This window comes from Benincasa hispida, chromosome 3 (assembly GCF_009727055.1).
Source record: "Benincasa hispida cultivar B227 chromosome 3, ASM972705v1, whole genome shotgun sequence".
Classification (NCBI taxonomy): domain Eukaryota; kingdom Viridiplantae; phylum Streptophyta; class Magnoliopsida; order Cucurbitales; family Cucurbitaceae; genus Benincasa; species Benincasa hispida.
The window spans coordinates 44,156,877-44,178,855 of NC_052351.1; the positions used below are offsets into that span (position 1 = coordinate 44,156,877).

The 21,979-nt window shown below is 31.8% G+C and overlaps 2 protein-coding genes and 1 long non-coding RNA gene across 3 annotated transcripts; all 3 read left to right on the forward strand.

The window, feature by feature from the left end:
* The first annotated feature begins 2,452 nt into the window (after positions 1 to 2,452).
* Positions 2,453 to 5,639, forward strand: LOC120072628 (mitochondrial substrate carrier family protein B). Its single transcript, XM_039025047.1, has 7 exons — positions 2,453 to 2,876; positions 3,190 to 3,366; positions 3,475 to 3,621; positions 4,333 to 4,434; positions 4,521 to 4,591; positions 4,708 to 4,775; positions 5,034 to 5,639. Exons 1-7 carry the CDS (start codon positions 2,646 to 2,648, stop codon positions 5,273 to 5,275), a joined length of 1,038 nt encoding a protein of 345 aa, XP_038880975.1. The 5' UTR covers positions 2,453 to 2,645; the 3' UTR covers positions 5,276 to 5,639.
* Positions 5,640 to 8,326: 2,687 nt separating this feature from the next.
* On the forward strand, positions 8,327 to 11,523 carry LOC120074461 (proteasome subunit alpha type-4). Its single transcript, XM_039027592.1, has 2 exons — positions 8,327 to 8,481; positions 10,499 to 11,523. Exon 2 carries the CDS (start codon positions 10,509 to 10,511, stop codon positions 11,259 to 11,261), a length of 753 nt encoding a protein of 250 aa, XP_038883520.1. The 5' UTR covers positions 8,327 to 8,481; positions 10,499 to 10,508; the 3' UTR covers positions 11,262 to 11,523.
* Positions 11,524 to 13,668: 2,145 nt separating this feature from the next.
* LOC120074433 lies at positions 13,669 to 15,423 on the forward strand. Its single transcript, XR_005480995.1, has 2 exons — positions 13,669 to 14,782; positions 15,184 to 15,423. It is a non-coding gene; the product is annotated as an uncharacterized LOC120074433 (long non-coding RNA).
* Positions 15,424 to 21,979: the final 6,556 nt, after the last annotated feature.

A 21,979-nucleotide genomic window follows, 5' to 3' on the forward strand; every position in this document is an offset into this window, starting at 1 on the left:
GCAATTTACATATTTAACAATAGTTTTATTGAATAGATATCAGTAACATCTTTGTTGCAAATATAATATGTTTTTACAAACTGTGAGTTTTATGATATACAACCTAACAATTATTTCTTTCATTTTTAATTACAAATGTACAATAGGTCAGGGAGATTCAACCTAAAACTCATTAATACTTAGTTTAATATACTCATTTTGACAATTTGGCCATGTTTGGAATAATTAGAGAAAAGGTGTTTTTTTTTTTAAAAAAAGATTTTTATATATTTTTTAAACACTTAAATAACTAATCATTTTCAATCGTGTATCAATAGTATATCAAGAGTATCAAGTATCTATCAATAGTGTATCAAATATGTATAAGAAGTATATCAAGTATATCAGACATATACTAGTAGTATATCAAAATATCAAGTGTATAGCAGTAATGTATCAAGTGTATCACATGGGTTAAGCTTATTTTTTTTACTATTTATGCAAAAGTAATAAGTCTAGGTTATGGATTTAATTTTTTAAACTTATTTTGCCGAATCTGTAAAAAGCCCCCAAAAAATTTAATAACATAATTTCTAGATTCTAAAAAAACATAATTTATAATTGTAATATATCTTGTGAAAAATATGTAAGATATAAAAATAATTTAATTGAAAAAAATAATTTTTTTAGAGCACTTAAAAAACCGATATAATTGCCAAGAAAGAAGCATTTAAATGAGCCAAAAGGGATATTTCCAGGGAAAAAGAAAAAGTCAAGGGGGGAAAGCCATTCATATAGCTTTTATTTTATTTATCTTTCTTTATCTTTTTTGTTTGTTTGTTTGTTTCTTTTTTTTTCTAGTTTGCAAATAAAACGATATTCCAAGACATCATTATCAAAGAATTTGTTTATTTTAAATATAAACGATACAGCTAAGAAATTAAAATAATATATTTTATAAAATAAATACTATTTTCATATTGCAAACTTTGGAGAAAAAAATATGTAGTGTAAACTTTTGTTATTGTTTTTTCTTAAATTAAGTCAAGTCAATAATTAACTTTTACTTCATCTAAAATGAAATAACTAACTTCTAATTGATCCATTTTCAGTCAAAATTTATTTCCATCTCCGAATATTTCTTCCTTTTCTTTGAACTAACACTACCAAATTAGACCATTTAATATACATTAATTGACATGTGTTGTGCACATATTAAATTGACCCAAAAACAATAAGCTATTATTAATACAGACTTTTTGTTTTTGACATAAAACTGAAACTTTTTTCCAAATCAAATTTCAGAAAAAAAAAAATTAAAACAAAAAACTTAAATTAATCCGGACTAAATTTTGTGATTTTACCGAGAAATTTCGGACCAACCACGGACCCACGTTATTTGTTAAATTAATGACAGAATTCCGAAATCGTCAAATTTGTGATCAATTAGGGGTTGACGTGTGCCCCAAATTAAAGTTAAGACAAATTTCGATGATGCCACGTAGTTTACTATTGAATGGGATAAAATTAACTTGGTCCAATTTAATATTATTATTATTTGGGTTAAAATCTCTAAACGAGACTCAAATGTCAAATCAAACCAAAATCTAATTAATTGGGCCCAAGAATCAAGCCCATAGTCAACCAAGCCCAAGCCCATGAAACCCATTGTGAACTCTATAAATAGAGAAGTCCAAAGGGTTCAACAACCAGCTTAAAGATTATAGTTTATTTTGAAAGCATCAAAATACTATGTATTAAAGATTGTACTCACTTTCTACAAAATTAATATAAATACAAAGTTCAAGCTCCACGAAATAAATTTATCTTGAAATCTCGTGCGAACATACCCAATATATCATCTAATTAATTTTCAAACCTAGTCGATGTGAATCTTAAATTAATATAATTTAGTTAAAAAATACTTTTCATCTCTAAACTTTTATGAAAGTAACATTTAGTTCTCAAATTTTGATTTATAACGATTTATTCTCTGTCCTTTTAATTTTGTAACAATTTAGTCTATGAACTTTAGTATGTAGCAATTTAGTCATTATAGTTAAAAAAACCTATAACAATTTAGTCACAAACGTAAAAAATAATCAAAATCAGATGTCAAATTTTAATGTTTTATGATGTAGACTTTGTATTTTGTAAATATTGAATTTTTAGTTAGTTTTCGATTTATTTAAAACATGAATTAAATCGTTATAAATTTTAAAATACAAAGACTAAATTATTATATAATAAAATGGAGGGATTAAATGATTAAAATTGAAAGTATAAAAATTAAATCGTAAGTTTATGAATTATTTGTTAACCTATAAAAGTTTAGAGATAAAAATAATATATTTAACCATATAATTTAAAACATTTTATTATTTTATTTTATTTTTTTTTAAAAAAGAAAAGTCGGCAGAAATTGATTCGCGTCTTATTTGTCAAAATTTCTAAAACCACCGATAAACCCATGAGGTCAAATGGAAATTTCCAAAGTCCACAACTTTTGTTCTTGTTAGGTTTTCCTTGTTCTAGGGTTTTTCTCCATTCCATTCCACCCTTCACTTTTCTCCTTAATTGTTGATTTCCTTCTCTTTAAGACGGATGTGAGATCAATATCACTCATCATTCTCCCAGCTTCCAGGACGGTTTTTGAAAAACAGCAAATGAATATGGAAGCTCGAGTTGGTGTGGTGGTCGAAGGAGGACAGCAGGCTCTTAATTCTGCTCACGACGGCGGGGCCAGGAAATATTTACACCAACAAGGCCAGAACAAACCCTCGTTGAACCAGCAACCGCAGATTGGCACGGTGCAGCAGCTTCTAGCCGGTGGTATCGCGGGTGCCTTTAGCAAGACATGTACGGCGCCTCTTGCTCGCCTTACTATCCTCTTTCAGGTTCTTTGATTCTTCTTTATCCTCTTTTTATGTCCATTTCGAAAGGGTTTTGTCTATGTTCTTTTTCTGATTAATATGTCAATTAAAAGCAGAAACTTGTGGGGTTGGGGAAATTATTGCCTTGCTCCTTGTTTATGGGTTGACCGGGATTCTTCTTCTTTTATTGTGTATCTTGCTTCTGGTCAGGAATGATTAGGTATTAAAATCTTGTCTTGGCTTGACAGTAGGAATGAATGCTGGGTTTCACTTGATTGATTAACGTGCTTCTCTTGCTCTGACTTTTAATTAATTTAGTTGGATCCAACTTTACCAGGTGCAAGGTATGCACTCTGATATTGCTGCAATGAAGAAAGCCAGCATTTGGCATGAAGCTTCACGTATCATCAATGAGGAGGGATTCCGGGCATTTTGGAAAGGCAATCTGGTCACAATAGCTCACCGCCTACCTTATTCTTCTGTCAATTTCTATGCTTATGAACAATACAAGAAGGTGACCAATGTAATCTATGATATTGTTTGAATAACTTTGTTGGTTAGTGGCAGAGAGCATTTAAATATTTTTATGACTGTCTCCTGTCTTTTTCCCTCCTATTTGCAGTTTCTGCACTCATTGATTAGGGAAAGATACCCGGGCAATGCCAGCGCAGATCTTCTTGTGCATTTTTCTGGTGGTGGTTTGGCTGGAATAACTGCTGCCTCTGTTACGTACCCACTGGACCTTGTTAGGACCAGACTTGCAGCACAGGTAAATTATTGCTAATGTTGCTAATAGAAATTTCAATGAAAGGAGGAAATCCTTAGGAACCAAGATGGCATGGGCTACATTTTTCCCACCTCCGTTAGAATGAAATGTCTGATGTAGTACTTAAGTGACTCGACTCTCCCACCTCAATAGTTGACTTTTGAGGTCACTGAAAGGAAAGGGAAAAAAATTACACCAACCAAGAGCCTGAATAAAAATATTTTCTCAAGTCTTTTGAAAGCAAGAGTCTTTTCTTTTTGAAGGTTTTATTTCTCCTTTTAACCGAAGGCAGCAAGGGTAGGCTCTGATCAATAGTATTAGATAGCATGGAAGCATGGAGTTTTATCTCAAAACCAATTGTCAATGAGAGTAATAACCCATCTATCTTATAAAGAGTGTGGGATCCTTGATTTCCAATGTGGGATTCTCAACAAACAGAACCTATAGAAGTTCTTTCTCTTTATGAGAGGAGTGTCGATAGCCATGTTGTTTTGGGTGTGATTTGTTTTGACTTATTTTTTTGTGTTAGGCTTCTGCTTTGGAACAATATTTTTTAGCCTTCCAATTTCTTATCGAAAAGTTTGTATCAAAAAAAAAAAAAAAAAAATGCTATTAATTAGCAAAGCAAGTTGTAGTTATAGTTTCCAATCCATGTGTTACTACTTTTTTTTTTTCCTTCTATATAGTAAGTCTTCTCATATTTAAATTCCCCAGAGAAATACCATTTATTACAGAGGCATTTGGCACGCATTCCATACCATTTTCCGGGAAGAAGGTTTCTTAGGCATGTATAAAGGGCTCGGAGCAACCTTGTTGGTATGCATTTTGCTAGTTTTACATTTACCTTCATATTTACCTCATCCATTTGACTCGAGGGACTTGTGGATCTATGTGTGGTACAGGGTGTTGGACCAAGTATAGCTATAAGCTTTTCAGTGTATGAAAGCTTGAGATCATTTTGGCAATCTCGAAGGTATGAACTTTGTGGCTAGGTTAGGTTATATATGGGTGTACTATATATAGTTGTTATGTGCATTTTGGTTTCATACTTATGGGTTTCGGCATAGTGATCATTCAATTTGATGCCAGGCCGAACGACTCCACTGTAATGGTCAGTCTTGCATGCGGTAGTCTTTCAGGCATAGCATCATCAACAGGTAATTGTGGCTTCATTAACTGACTTACTATTCCTTCTCATTGAGGATTTGGTATAGTGTCAGAATTTTGAGATTAATTTGCCATTGGATCAAACTGAAGAATGTTTTGTTTCCAGTTCATCATATTCATTTGCAACAGTACGGTTTGGTCTAACACAATGCATTCAACTGATATGCATAACTATACTTGCTTTGTTTTTACAAGTGGACATATTTATCTTTCGCCCTGCTTAAATTGAATTACATGATTTATTTCAGCTACGTTTCCTTTGGATCTTGTAAGACGAAGGAAACAATTGGAAGGTGCTGGTGGTCGAGCCCGTGTTTATAACACTGGGTTGTATGGAATATTTAAACACATTGTGCAGACAGAAGGTCTAAAAGGTTTGTACCGAGGGATTCTTCCAGAGTACTATAAGGTTGTGCCAAGTGTAGGCATCGTCTTCATGACGTACGAGACTCTGAAAACAGTTCTGTCACAAATTTCCTCCCGTTCATAGCTGCTCTCGGATGTGTGATTCTTCCATTCGAGTGCTTATTTTGAGTCACTGTATTATTTCCAGCCAGTAGTATTCAATGGTGAACAAAATGAGATACGTAGAAATAGGTTACTGGTCAATAGGATATTTTAGAGCGACCATTCTTTTTTCCTTGATAGATTTTGTGGCAGTAAATTTTTGCTCGTTACTGCCAGGATACTACTAGTATTTTAATTCTTGTACAGGAAGAGTTTAACCCAAAGGAGTTGCCAATTTCGATACCATTCAAGATACCATTCAAAAGCTTGAAGAGCTACGTAGTCTTTATTGTATTTTTAGGTTTACAATTGTGTGTTTAATAATGTGTTCTATTTTGCCCATGGAATCTCTCAGCTCTGATATTTGCCTTTATCACCTTTGTTCGGGACTAGATCAGTATTTGTACTTGAATTTTAATATTTGAGATTTCAATTCAACGTTTGAAGATCTCCGTCGCTCTGATTCGTTCTTCCCAAAAAAAAGTCAACGTTTGACGATCCTAGTATTTTAAAATTCTTCTCAAGTCAAATATAAGCAGTCAATTCCTGTCCTCAGAATGAGTCATGTTGTTTGATAGGAGTTTGAACTGAATTAGTAATCCATTGATATGGATATGGTTTGCTTGAAATTAGTAACTTCAAACTTTATTCAATCAACTGTGTTGAACGCGAAGCTCCTTTTTCAGAATTGGAATATAAATTAGACAAGAATAACCCCTCCTTATTTTTAATATAATAATAATAATAAGAAAATTTGATTTCTTTAACTAATTGTTTTTATAGTATTTTTTTGAAAAACTGTTTTAAAAGGTAAAATTACAGAAAATATTTATAAATATAACAAAAATTTATAGTCTATTAGACATCTATTATGATAGAAGATAATGGTTTATCATCTATCAGTAATATTTTGCTATATTTATAAATATTGTTGTTTATTTTGCTATATTTGAAGATATTTTTAATATTTTTTTATTCTAATATTTAGTTATTATTAGCAAATATAACTAATTAAAGTTAAAATTACATCAACTAACAAATTTCAACATAATTAAATGATTGCCAACTTAATTAAACTAAATCAACTAAAAAAATCAAACTATCAAGAAGAATATAAATCAATTTTATTTATATATGCTTTTACTATCTGATAGATCTATTTTATTTTAAGAATTAAATAAATCGTTATCAATTAAAATTAAATAGAAAAAGAAAAATTGTCTTAAATGGCAAAAATGTTGAAAATATTTTCAAATATAGCAAATATATTAGAGTCTACCATGATAGGCAGTGATAGACACTGATAGGCAAATATTAGTGTCTATCAGTGATAAATGATAATCGTCTATCAGTGTCTATCATGGATAGATGATAACATTTTGCTATATTTCTAAATATTTTAGTTCATTTTGCTGTATTTGAAAACAACCTTTCTTCCTAAGAACTTACATTTGATGAAAGAATAAATCGAAGAAGGAATCGGTAAAAATGTAAAATAATTTAGGGAAACGTTGAATCATAAATGAAAGCAAAAGTATAAAGGTGTAAAGTACTTTTACGACACAAATAAAAAATGAGAATGAGATTGATAAGAGCTTAGAAAATGAATGTGATTGCCCTTTTGAGACTCCTTAATTGACAACGAGACCCAATAATTTATTACCTTCCTAGTAAGCATTCTCATGAAATTACTTCAAACTACGTACATCCAAATAAGTATCTAAAAGAGAGGACTTACTTTGTCAATACAATTGGCAATTGGTACTACCAATCAATCTAAACTTTCTTTACACTATATACAATTTATACCTCCACAATCATATAATGACTCTTGGTTGAATGTTACAGTCCTAATTTCAAAATGTAAGAAAAAGGAAATAAAAACAAAGAAATCGAAAATAAAAAGGATATTAGACTCATTTAGTCTACTCCATTGAAGGATTTGGAGTAATCTAACCTCCCAATAACTCAAGAGTTCAAAGTACTTGAAGAATTTGGAGTAATCTAACCTCCCAGTAACAAGAGTTCAAAGTACAAGCTCTCTCCTTTCTCTCTACTCTAATTCAATTTTGAATATGAATTTTGTGGTACGAATTGTAGAATAGTATGAGAATGTGAAGGTTCAAATTTAGGTTATGGGTCCCGATACACAATTCTAAATTAAAAATTTTATATGAAAATCTAAACAATTTATATTTCAATGATTGTTATGGATCATTTTGGACCAAGAGCCATTGAGTTCAAGAGAGTGGAACGTTAAGGATAAGATTGAAATAACCGTAGTCATGTGAGACAAGCCAAAGGAGTGTGAGAAATGGACAAAGGGAGGCGGTCCAAGGTGTCCTCCTCGGCCTCGAAGGTTGAGGTTGAGGCCACTTCAAGCCAAGCACCTAAGGTGTTTGTCTCGGCCTTAGCCCAAGGTGCTCATATCGGCTTGGAGGCTAAGGGCACTTTGGACGAAATGCCAAGTTACCTGTTGAACGAGGCTGAGGCTACTTTGAGCCAAGTGACCCAACCTACTCGCCTTGACCTTGGAGTTTGAGGTTGGGATCACTATTTTCCCGTCATAGGGACTCACTTCTTGTGAGCCACGATCTTAGCCCCTATGGTAGACTTGACTGGCATCTCCAAGCCCTTTTTGGATTAGAAACCCTAGGGTTCACTCCTTTGTAAACAAGATATCATAACTCTCAAAAAGTAAGTTCTTTCTACCTCTAGCTTGCTTCGATCCTTTGCTAATTACTGACTTAAGCATTAGAAATTATGTGGTAGACATATAGGTATTCTCTTTTTTTTTTTTTTATTTTGCAAGGTCGTCTTTCTTCCTTCAAATTACAAATTTATTACTGAAGACATGTGAAGGCCAAATGAGTCTTCATGTGTAGATAATTTTGAAAAGTTTTCGAAATATCAAGATTAATATTACAACTCTAAAAAGTATAAGAGCATTTTATAATTTCAACTTTTTTTTTTTTTAAAAAAAACATTAATTTCAAAAAATCCAAACATTGGTTCATCGATTTCATAAGCAAGGGGAAAACACTTGGCTTGGAGAAAAAGGAAACCTATTCTGTAAAATGAAGGTTCACATCCCTTAAAGCACCTCCTTCTTCCATTTTTGCTCTCCTTCAACCGTTTCGACGAAACCAGCCGCACCGCCCATCTTTTCTCTCTGATTCTCTCCGCCAGGTATGCATTTCTAATCTGTAACTCCGCCGACTGTTTTCCGATGGTCTGTCTACTGAAAGAACCTACTGATTTTCCATTATGAATTAGGGAAGCGGTTTATTGTTTCGATTCTAAGCTTTCTTTGCACTTTAGGACCATAGGTTTTGATTTTTAGAAATAATATTTCAGATCCATCTCTTCCGATCATGCCCATTCTAAACGCGGTGTAGTCCTACATAATCCATCGAAAGTTTTGATTGTTGGTAATGGTGCATTAGGTTTGGGGGGTTTACCTTTTTTTTTTTTTTTTTTGTTGTTGTTGTTGTTCTTATAATTTGGTTATCCTTCATCTCCTCTTTTGACTTTGTATGCTTATGATGTTTTCTCTGAACAAACAGACTACTCTTAGAATGGGTGAGTTTATTCTGTAGTTGGGTTAGAAAAAGGTACTACTCTGTAATGTTTACTATAAAAAGAACTCAAAACAGCTAAACCTGTTGAAACAAATAACTAAACATATGTAGCTGATAAGCCAGGGATGAAGAGATCAAGAGATAGTTAGCACTAGCAGCATTGCATCTCTTGGGGGACGGGTGAAAGGAACCAGAGAAGTTATATACATTTTTTTTTTTTGGAAATATCGAATAAATTACCTGTTCCTTGGGCTTTGTTACAATTGCAACAATAAGTTTTCTATTCGAGCAATTACACCCTCTCAGTTGAATTGGTGAAGAAATTGGTCCCTTTCATTACCACTGTTAGTGTTTCTGTTAAAAAGTTCTACATATCAGCACAGCATATACATGTGCGGATACTTCTCGATCTTTAAAAAGTGTTATGGTTTCATTTCATGCTTTGGAAAGACGTGAGGTTAAAATGAGGAGGACAAAATGTTGGCTTAGGGAGGTCAAAATGTGTTAAATTGAGGGAGAAAATGTGGTGGAGACTGGAGAGGAGACATAGAAGTAGAGAGAAAGAGATGAGAAGGGAGAGGTAAATATAGGTATATAGAAACAAAGACGAAACTGTGCGAGTTAGAGATATGAAGATAAAGGGAAACGTGTTGAGAGAAGTGAAGGAGAGAAAGCTAGACAAAGTGTGTAGAAAATTAAAGCATAGAGGGAGATGTAGAGAGGGAAAATATGGAGAGGTAAAAGAGATTATCTCTCTTTGTTTCTGAGTTTATCCCCAGCATTTTCTTTTTTCTTTCTCAATCCTATCCTCTCTAACACAGTCTCTCTCTCTCTCTCTCTCTCTCTCTCTCTGTCGCTCTGACACTTTGTATCTTGATCTCTTTCTCTGTCTTTATCTCCCTTCATGACATTTTGGTTTTCCTACACCCCTTATTTTGGTCTTCTCATCTTACTCCATCTACTTGTTTTTACATCAAATGCACGAAATCCTAATATTTTAGGAAGTTGGATACTCATTGTGCATGTATCTCTATCTGCTTACTCGTGCATTTTTAAGCTGAAAGGCAAGCAGTAAGGGGCTAAATTTTCAGGCCCTTTTTGGTCTTAGTTTTCTATTTTTGAAATTTATGTTAGTTTCTTCCCTTACTATAGTTTTCACTTTGCTTAAAAATTCATTTGGATTCTTCGTAAAAAATAAAAACAAGCTTTAGAAACTAATTTTTTTTCTTCGTTTTCAAGACTTGGCTTGGCATTTGGAAATATTGGTTGAAAATGGATAACAAAACTAAGAAACTTATTGGTGGAAGTAGTATTTATAAGCTTAATCTTCAAAAATCAAAACCAAATGGTGAACATGCAGGGTCTCACACAAGTTATATGGTGTAATTGCCCAAATTAACAATTTAAGGGGGTACAAATATAACTAGTCTTGTCGAATAAGGGGGTGGTTTCAGGTTTGTGAAATTTGCGGTAACTTTTTGAAAATATGTGTCATCACATTCATACCATACCATGCCATGTTTGCCTCCCATCTCCATATTCAAACTGATTAGATTAAGACCATCATTCCTTTGGATCAGCTAACCTTGATTCCCTCTTTTTTTTTTCCTCGCTCTGTACAACAGTATCAAAAAAATGTCTCGAAGATATGATAGCCGAACTACGATTTTCTCTCCTGAAGGCCGTCTTTACCAAGTTGAATATGCAATGGAGGCAATTGGAAATGCAGGTTCTGCAATTGGGATATTATCTAAAGATGGGGTTGTCTTGGTAGGTGAAAAGAAGGTTACATCCAAACTCCTTCAGACCTCAACTTCCACTGAGAAGATGTACAAAATTGATGACCATGTTGCATGTGCTGTGGCTGGAATTATGTCCGATGCCAACATATTGATCAACACGGCAAGGGTTCAAGCCCAACGATACACTTATGCTTACCAAGAGCCAATGCCTGTTGAGCAACTGGTTCAATCTCTCTGCGATACAAAGCAAGGATACACCCAATTTGGTGGTCTACGCCCCTTTGGTGTCTCTTTTCTTTTTGCAGGATGGGATAAAAACTATGGCTTCCAACTATACATGAGTGACCCAAGTGGAAACTATGGTGGTTGGAAGGCTGCTGCAATTGGTGCCAACAACCAGGCAGCACAGTCAATGCTTAAACAGGATTACAAGGATGATATCACAAGGGAAGAGGCCATACAGCTTGCACTTAAGGTGCTTAGCAAAACCATGGATAGCACAAGTCTTACTTCTGAAAAGCTCGAATTAGCCGAGGTTTTGCTCTCACCTGCTGGAAATGTCAAGTACCAAGTTTGCTCACCCGAGTCTGTTAGCAAGTTGTTGGTGAAGTCTGGTTTGACTCAACCAGCTGCTGAGGCTTCCTAAAGAAAACACCTTATTCTAGATTCCATGGCTCATTTAGATGTCGAACAATTTCATTGTGCTTGGCCTGACATGTCTCATGACCTTCATATTACTTGAACTGAATAGAGGTCATTGGATAAGTTCTTGGATTGTTGGATTATCTTTACCATTTACAATTTTCTTGTCTTTTATGTGACCATCTTTACCAGTGCTGCACAACTATGAAGTTCAGTAATTTTATCACCCTATAAAGAAACCTTCTATGAGACTGAATTTGATCTTATGAATCTTATCTAATGCTTGCTGTTAGTTCCCTTCCCCTGTCTCTCTCAAGGCCCATCGTTTTCATGGGAAGAAGCCTCCATTGTTGTAAACGAACCTGAGGGAGAGCCTGTTCCATCGTTGGCATGGAAATAAAGAGAGATAGTACTAGAAGAAAGGGGAATACTTGTGTTTAAACAGCAACAATCTTCCATCGTGTTGGAATAAAACTTGCTTCAATTAGATATATTCTGGAAACCTCCGTGTCATGAAGCATTTATCTTGAATTGGATACTAATTTAGCGAGCCGTATTGTAGAGGATCTGATCCCTTGACTCGAAGTGACTTGTACCTGATTCAAACCTTATCTAACACACCTCTAATTATATGTTGGAGTTAGAAGTCTTGGGTTAAGAAAGTTTGTGTTTGGGGTGCAAAATTGTTTAGTCGAGTTAGGAAACACTAAAGAGAAGAAGAGGGAAAGAGAGAAATATGAAATTCTTCGATAAATGTATAATCTTCAAGTTAAATAATTTAATTCCAACTTATGAATTGAGTGGGTCGAATACCTTCTCAATTTTTAAAAGCGATTATGTTTGAGTGGTTTTTGTGTATCCATATGGATATGATTGATGATTTGAGAATGGGACAGAGGCCCTGTCTTTTGGCATCTAAGCAATGATGGAAGGCACAAGGCACAGAACAGACGAACAACAGGGAAGCAGATTAATTTGGTGCTCCTTTTCTTCGATGAGCATAAGAATATAATAATGAAATGGTCTTTTAGACTCTGTAAACAAAAGCTGATAGTGACCATCTAATCTATACTTAGGATATAATTGCGTCAGCAATTCCTTTGGTTTGCTTTAATCATTTTATGATTTCCCGGTGGTGGAAAAAAGTAGAAGAATCCCAGATCATTAGACATGTTCATCAAAGCCATTTTGTGGGTTCTCCATATAAATTAATGAGCTTCTGTATCACTCATTTTAATTTCCTAGAATAGGTAGTCACTAACTCGCATCTTTGCTTCATTGGAGATTCATCAATATCGTCCCCTTGATATAAAATACTTAGCATCTCTCTCTCTCTCTCCACTAAAAAAATATTAGGGGAAGGTTGTAGCTTTAAATTTGTATCGTAATACAAAAAACTAATAGTCATATCAATTTAGACTATAAACAAGCATGAAGCTAGTTTGACATTATTTAGTTTGAGAAGTTCATTAGTATGTGAAGTTAAATAATATACATTTGAAGTGCAGAGTTTTTTGGTATGAGTTTAGAAAGATGTTTGGAATGCATAGTTGTTGAACTTAGAATTTTAAAATTTGTATGTTGGGTTTTTTAACAACTTTATTCTTTTTATGTATATTGCAATTAGACTGTTTATTAATGATTTATAACTATTTTCAATTGATTTTATTTTAAAATCAACTCAAATAATTTAAAAGAAATTATTATTCTTCCACAGTTTTACTAAAGTAGTAAAAAAAAATTATGATGTAATTCTTACTAAATAAGTAGAGATAAATAGGGAGAAAATGAAAATCACTTGAGTCAATTAAAAATTGCTATCGTCCATTATGTTTTTGCATTTGTCATTAATATTATGTTAATCTTTGTATTTAATGAAATTTTATACATGTGTAAAAACTTATTAATGTTTTTGACATAGAATATTAATGAAGTGTTTAATTTTATTCATTTATGAATGGAGTTTTCAGAAATACAATCCTAAAGTTTATATGTATAAATTTATCTTTTCTAAAAAAATTATTGATTTTGACACTTAGTTTAAGGAAAAGTGGAGTCTTATTAACCAAATTAATTAAATTACAGAAAAAAAAATTAATAAACCAAATGAACTAATCCAATCCAAAATTTCTAAAATTTTTAATTCTAATATTTCTTATGAGTTGATTGAGTTCAGTCAAGCTTTCTTGATTAAAATCTTGATTTACTGTCTTGTTTACCAACAATGTCCTAGTTATAGGATAAAAAAATGTCACACATCATATTTTTTTTTTGTTACAATATGATGATGAGGTGGAGGATTAAATTTCTAATTTTGAAGTCCCTATATATATATATATATATATATATATATATGATTTATGTATTTTTGGAGAAATAAGTCCATTATTAGTGGGAAAAGGGAAAAGTAATCAAGAAAATAATTAGAAGTAGAAGAAAAAAGCATTGTTGGCCAAGGGCCACCTTATTACAACTTATAGGGGCACATCTCAAGCCCGCAATACTTAAACGGATTATTAAAGAATAAGCTTAACAAAAATTACTCCAAGATTGGGAAAGAGAGAGAATGACAAAGCCTGAAGCTTTTTAACCACACCCTTTGTGACAGATTCAAACCAAATTGCTTTACTACCAGTCTCCTCGGCGAGCTGCAACCCAATCAAAATGCCCAAAATTTCCTGCTTGCGTCCAAACAATCAAGATGAAACATCGCCTAAGCTGCTATCAAGATCCTAGTTTTATATCAATTCAACTAGGTTCATTCAAAGCTTTGAGGGATTCTTTCTAGAGACAGCTAGGGAAAAAGGGATGAGAGATACTCTTTGAAAAAGCAGTAAAGGGAAGAGCAATGATTAAGAAAAGAATGGTCCATATGATCATTCACTTTTGGGGCAGCATACAACAAACACAATCATCATTCTGTTTCAAAAGGCGACCAACTTATCATGGGAATCCCACTTAATTAATACATTACAATAAATATTAAACCACAAAGATTCCTAGGGGAATCAATGGGCCTTGAGAAACCCTTATAAATTATCATCATAATTCACAATAAGACCTAATACTTTTCTTCTCTTCTCTACTGCTTCCCACATTTGTCATCATCATGATTTGCTTTCTTCTTCCCAAGAACTTCTTTTTTCATGGAGAGTTTGTGTAATGATTGAGTTAGGATCTGGTAATCTGCATCCTGAGGTTTAGGGAGTTCAAAATATGATGGGTTGGGTGTGAGGGTGCAAGCCAATAACAAAAAAGTACGAACAAACAAGTTCAAAAGCTCAGTTTGAGCTATTTTGTTATGGTCATATTGACTTGTGTTTCTCTAGTCCTTGGGATGCAGATTATCTCTTCCTGATTGACAATATTAGAGTTTGGTTCATTACAAGTGTTAGCTTTATATAATTTCAATCAAACTATATATTTTGTTGATTTTGAATTTAATGTATTTTACTAACAGTTTTGGTGTTTCAAAGTGCCTAATAGTGCTTGAATTGGAGTCAAAACATGAAAATTATGAGTAAGGTAAGGGTTACCTGATATGATATTAAATTTGCCTTTATCCATTAATTAGTTTAAGTTTTTGGGTCAATCGGTGATTCAACATGGTATTAGAGTTGGTGGTTCAGGAAGGTCTTGTTTTTTTTCAAACCCTGCTATGTTATTTCCTCCTCCAATTAATATTGATTTATACTTGTTGGGTGTTTGTCCATATTTCAAACCCACAAGTGAAGGAGATTGTTACATGATATGATATTAAATTTACATTTACCTATTAGCTTAAGTTTTTGGGTTAGTCGATGATTTAAGAGTGAATGATAATGATATATGTCAAATGATAGACGTGACACTTCATCAATAATAATGATTTTAATGATGTGGTTGCTCATGTAACACTTCGAAATGGTCAAATTTTGATGTTGTAGGTGACAACGTGGCATAGTAATTTAGTTACGTAGTGCAACATGTGGCATAATGATGTTACGTGACAAAGGATATGCTAGTACTCTTGTTCATCGATTCATTCAATTGACGAATAAAATGTCAACATGTATAGCCTTTGGAATTAGAAAAAGAGGGGAACACAATATTTCAAAAATAATTCCATCCGTGTCACTCATGTACACATGTCCTTCATGCATCTGGTAGATCATTTTTAACTTTCATTCGTAAGAGCACTAGAGAATGGTTGCGAGAATTTCTACCATTTAAATTCCTTAACATCATTTTGCTAGATTGTTTGATACGATTTTCAAGATTACTTGCTCGTTAGATTAATTTCTCTGTTAATCATGTTGCTTGCTTTTAATTGAGTGCAAAATTGTTTGATAATTTTGGTTAAACTATAACCAACCAACCAAAAAAAAAAAAAAAAAGAAAGCAACCTATTCAATCCCCTACCGTTGGCATTTGGTCCTACAAGGAGTTTGGCTTGATCAATTTACTTTGTTCTTTTTCTTTATGTATGATCTCTTTATTCCCTTATTCTCTTATTCTTTACATCTTTCTTTTTTAAAGTTTAAAGAAAATATTTATATTTGGCCAATATCTTATTCTAATTCCTAATTAGGACTAGGTGATATTTTCGCCTGTCTTGTTAGTAGTTTATTTATTTATAGGAGATTTTTAAAAATAGAAAAATAAAAGGAATTCTTTACATAAAATAGAAAAATCTTAATCTTTTCTTATAGTCTTTTTTTTTTTTAGAATTTCCTATAAAAAAAAAGAATTTATCTCAAATTCTCAAATTCTATAATTTTTTTTTTTTAGAATTTCCTATAAGAAAAGATTTTTTTTTTTTTTAGAATTTCCTATAAAAAAGAATTTATAGTCTTTTTTTTTGTAGTCTATTTTTAAAAATAGAAAAATAAAAGGAATTATTTATAGTCTATTTTTAAAAATAGAAAAATCTTAATCTTTTCTTATAGAAGTTGATAAAATTCTATCGGTGTTTATCAGTATCTATCAATATTTTTTTTCTATTTTTTAAATAATTTGACATTTTTTAGAATTTTCTTTTATTTATTTTGAACGAAAATTTTATAGTTTTTTTTTTTCTCAATATGTGAAGTACCGATGGTTCAAGCTTTGTATAAGTTGTGAGCTATATTTGTGTTAGTATTTCAAATTTATTTTTAGCAGAATTCAAATTATTAATCTATAAATATTCTACTTTTACAATGCAAATTTTTCTTTGAAGCTATCTTTGTAATATATTTATCTCAAATTCTCAACAAAATATGAGCATTTAGTCACTCTCATGACTAGTAGAAGAATTTTGCCTTCATGTACACTTATTTCCTCTATTGTTTTATTAAATAATATGTATATATGGTATGGGCATTTTTGTATGGTAGCTTCCTACCACAATATCGTTTAGAATTAAATAAACTATTTTAGGAGACATTACACGTACTTGAGTCTCATCATCAACACTTAGATAAGAGAGAATCTTAGAAGGTAAGATTCTATTAAGATCATATCTAATTTCATTCATTAATTAAGAGAGAGTTTTAGTTTAACGTCCTCTAGTGTAATTCACTTATATTATTATTATTATTATTATTATTATTATATCGGTAAATATCTAGACCAATTTATGCATATTTCTAACTAATTTCATAGGACAATCTATTGATCTTACAACATTTGGGTGTCAAGAAAATTAGGATATTAAATTCTAGATAGGTGATCATCATGAATTGACCATGACCTCTTAGTCCTTTATCAAGGTCAACACCTCCTATTACTACTAGATTAACCTATAATTGTTTTTATAACAGTTTATTATTGACTATTGTCTACTTTCTCTTTAGGACTAACATGATATTAAATTCTCTTCGAGATATCAACATTTTTATTGGTTCAACATTGATATGAAAAAAAATCCAAAATTTTATTATATCATTAAAAAAATAAATGAAACAAACAAAATAATTAAGTAACAAAATATCACAAATATAATTATGATATAAATAATAAATATATTAACTTGTTTAAAAAGATGTAAAATGTTGTTCAAGTGAACTTAGCTTAATAGTAATTGGTATAATCTTCATCCCTAAAAGTCGAACATTCAATATCCTACCATCCATAGTTGTAGTTCTAAAAAAAAATAGAATGTTTATACTCAATTAATTTTTTCTTTTTTAAAAATACCAAATGACATCAATATTTTGTCAAATTTCCATCATATTTTCATAAAAGCAAGATCCCAACATTTTAAATTTTGAGCCAAGTACGATAGCTCAAACATTGTGTCTATATTCTAAAATATGTCTGTACTTCTCATTTTTTTACACACATAAATGAGATAGATTTTTTCACAGAAGTACAGACTTCCATTATTTATTTATTTTTTGAGTACATATTTCCAAAAAAAATTATAAAAGGAAAAAAATGTCTAACCCTTTAATTCACTTCCAAAATTTGAAAAAACAATTACTTTAGCTTAATATATTATCCATAATAAATTATTTTGTATGACAAAATTATTAAAAATATTTACACATAAAATCAAAATATCATCGTGTATCTATAATAGATAACGATAGACTACCATTTATATTTATCTGATAGTCACAAATTGTACTTTCATACTGTCTATCGCAATTTATTATAGATAGATTGTGATATTTTACTATTAGTTCATTTTTTTATATTTGAAAAGAGATCATGATTATATTATATTTTGTTCTCATATTTTATTTTTCATTATCACGATTTTAGTTTTCAGATTTTTCTCATTCTCTTCGAGTTTCTTCAGAACATTCTTCCTTGAGTTAGTTGCCAATAGTCAAATATATAAATTAAGTTGTGGTTTAGCGAAATCTTATTTCATAGAATTTGCGATTAGTTTTGGTTGAACTTAGTTTCCTCTTTCGAAAGGATAAAATCATGGTTCAAAATAACTTAGAAATATGATTAATTTTTTAAGGGCTTTCTCCTAATAAAGGACCCATATTTTACTAATGTTCAAATTTTTCTTTATTTACAAGAATGCCTAACTTCTTTAAGAAATTACAATAAAATTAGGATAGAAAAGTACTATTTAGTCCCCAACAATAAATTAATTATACATTTTTTTAAAACAGGAAAGAGAAAAAGGTTTTGAATGAGGTGTGTTTTTTAAGAAAAAAATATATTAAATCATAATATTTTTTAAATACCCGCAACTTTCCATATTCTTCAATTTCTCTCTCAAAACCTTCATATATATGGGTATATATATATATATATATATATATATTTCGATATATACTGTGATATATGTATTTCTCTATTTTTTTTGTAGCTTTTGTAGGAAATTTGATATATTGTGATATATGTATTCATTTATTTGATATATATTGTGATATATGTATTATGATATATACAAATTTTGATTTGTTGAGATTTTTTACTATCTAAATGGTATATATAATATATATACTGTGATGTAAATGAAATTTATGATTTAATATGATTTATGTCGAACATTAAACCAATATATAATTTGATACATGATATATGTATTCACAATAATATTTATTTTATATATTATGATATATTTCATATATTGGTTAAAATATTTTCAAATACTTAACAAAATGTTTTGAGGTATATTTAAAATAACCATGAACCCATCAGATAAACCAATAAGTTGATACATGAAATAGAAAATAAAATGCATTTTCCCTTTCCAATTAAGCAAAAGTAATAAAATCTCAACAAGTAAATGCATTTTCTCTCTCTAATAAAACAAATAAATGTATTTTCTCTCTCCTACATTAGGAGTGTTTCGTAAATATGGAAAAAAATTTCTATACCACATTCTCTCTCCAACCGCCCACTATGCTCAAGGCTATTTTAGTTCGAAAAATTCATTAAATCTTATATACGAAAACATAGAAAAAGTTTGGACATTTATGAAAATAAGTTTTGAAAAGGGATTGAATCTATAATAATTCTATTTTTTAATTCATTTAAATTTATTTTAATGTTTAATCTTACACTTTTTAAATGCTATTTTTTAAAAACTAAAATTATTTTGAATGATTACAAATATGTTTTAAAGTGATTTTAAACATAAAAAATATATTTTTTAATCATTTCAAAATTACTCCCTAATATACCATTTATCTTTGTATGCTCAATTTTAACTATGGTAGCTACTTATCTATGAATGGAGTTGTTGCCTAGTAAGTTTTTGCACATCAATAGCTATGTGGATTTTTTCCCCTTTCCTTTTCTTCTTCATTTAAGAATCTACTTGACCTTTAAGTGACATTAAATATACCCCTTACCATAGAAAAATTAATGAAGACTGCTACAATATACAGTTCCCAATTTTACGCCTTTAATGTTGAGCATTAAACTCAAATTATCAGATTATTGAACAATTTTTAGCAACTATTTGGAAGGTCAAACAATGTCCAAATTAAATGTGTGACCTATGGATTTTGATGTCGCGGATGTGTACTTTCTAATGGTTCAAGTCTCAAGTTGTTTGGTGTTTTCTATGAAAAGTTATGGCAGTTTGAGACAAAAAGTCAAGAATTGTTGCAACTTTTGAATTTCTGTCTTGATTATTGTAATCTCTTTCATTTGCTTTTATTAATGATTTATTGAAGGAATTTAGGGAGACATTTTGTGAGACTATATATAGTGGTATTGTAATCTTTGCCAAGACAAGGTTGAGAAAGAAATCAATAGAAGAATAAGTATTAGTGTCCATACTTCATTCTTTCTCTCTTCAATAAAAAGCTCCACCACTCAAATAATTTTGTTTTTTTTTTTTCAATTTGGTATTAGAGCTATGTCAAACCATGGGAGTATAATGTTGGGATAGATGCAGTTACCACGACTCATCAAGATAAACTATGACAACTGGAGTATTCAAATGCGTGCCTTGCTTGGTGCTTAAGACCAAAGAATGTCTTGAAGAGGAGGCTTCAATTGCAAATCCGACTGCAAACCAATTGAGGGCAATAAAAGAGATGCGCATGAAAGACAAAACCACTCTCTATCTCATGTTCCAAGTTGTGGATGATTCAAGTTTTGAGAAAACTGTAGGTGCAAAGACCTCGAAGGAAGCGTGGGACACACTGGAGAAGGTTTTCAAGGGTGTTGATCGAGTCAAACAAGTTCGGCTCTAAACTCTTCAAGGCGAATTGGAAATCATGAAAATGAAGGAATCAGAAGGAGTATTTGACTACGTCCCCCGAGTTCAAATGGTGGTGAACCAACTTAAACGCAATGGAGAAATTCTTGAAGATGCCAGGTGGAGAAAATCCTTCGATCATTGACAAATGATTTTGAGAATGTGGTATGTGCTATCAGAAGTCAAAGAATTTGGAAGAAATGACTATTGATGATCTTGCAGGTTCCCTTGAAGCACATGAACACAGAAAGAAGAAAAAGAAACAAGAGGTCTTGGAGGAGGCTTTACAAACAAAGATGACCATCAAAGAAGATAATGCAATATATGTGCAACACAACCAAGGAAGAGGACGTGGTCATAGTGGTCATATTTTCGGTCGCGGCAGAGGTCGTGGTTGTGGAGACAACAATGGAGAGAAAGAAGAAATGAGGCAACTAAGTTAGCGTGGACGAAGCTGAGTGGAAGAGGCAGTCGCTCAAATCGTCCAAATGTCGAGTGTTACAATTGTAGAAAATATGGACACTACGCAAAAGATTGCTATGCCAAGAAGAAGGTGGAAGAAAATGTGAAATTAGTCACAGAAGATGAGACTAAAGATGACAGTGTTCTCATGATGGCCCATGAAGGCATCACTCCAGACAGCGACATGGTGTGGTATCTTGACACCAGTGCAAGCAACCATATGTGTGGGTAAAAACATCATTTTGTTGATATGCAAGAGATAGAAGATGGACATGAGTCTTTTGAAGATGCATCAAAGGTTCATGTCAAAGGTCGATGAAAAATACGTTTTTCCCAAAGGAATGGAAAACAAGGTACTATGGAGGATGTCTACTATGTACCTGACTTGAAGAGTAATATTCTAAGTATGGGCAATTATTGGAGAAAGGATGTTCGGTCTTCATGAAAGATTGAATGTTGCACTTGAAAGACAAAAATGATCGAGTGTTCGCACACGTTAAGATGGAGAAGAATCAGATGTTCAAACTCAACTTGAAGAATGTACAAGAGAGGTGTTTACAAGTCAACATGGAGGACAAAACATTCTTATGGCAGTTTGGACACTTACATTACGACGGACTAAAAGAGTTAGCAAAGAAGGACATGGTCCATGGGCTACAAAAAATGGACTACACTAAGAAGTTTTGTGAAGGTTGTGTATTTGGCAAACTAGCAAGAAAACTTTCTAAAAGAAAGCAGAATATTGTTCAAAGAGACCTTTTGAGTTGATACACACAGATATATGTGGCCCAATCACTCCGAAATCTTTCAGTGAGAAAAGGTATTTTATTACCTTTATTGATGGCTATACAAGAAAGACTTGGGTTTATTTATTGAAGGAAAAGTCAGAAGCATTTGAAGTATTCAAGAAGTTCAAGGTAATGGTAGAGAAGACAACCAATATTTACATCAAGGCTTTACGGTTTGGTAGAGGTGGAGAATACATATCAACCGATTTCACAAATTATTGTGAGGAATAAGGTATCAAAAGATTTTTTACCGCACCATATTCACTTCAACAAAATGGCATTGTAGAAAGGAAAAATTGAACGATCCTTGATATGGTTCGATCAATGTTG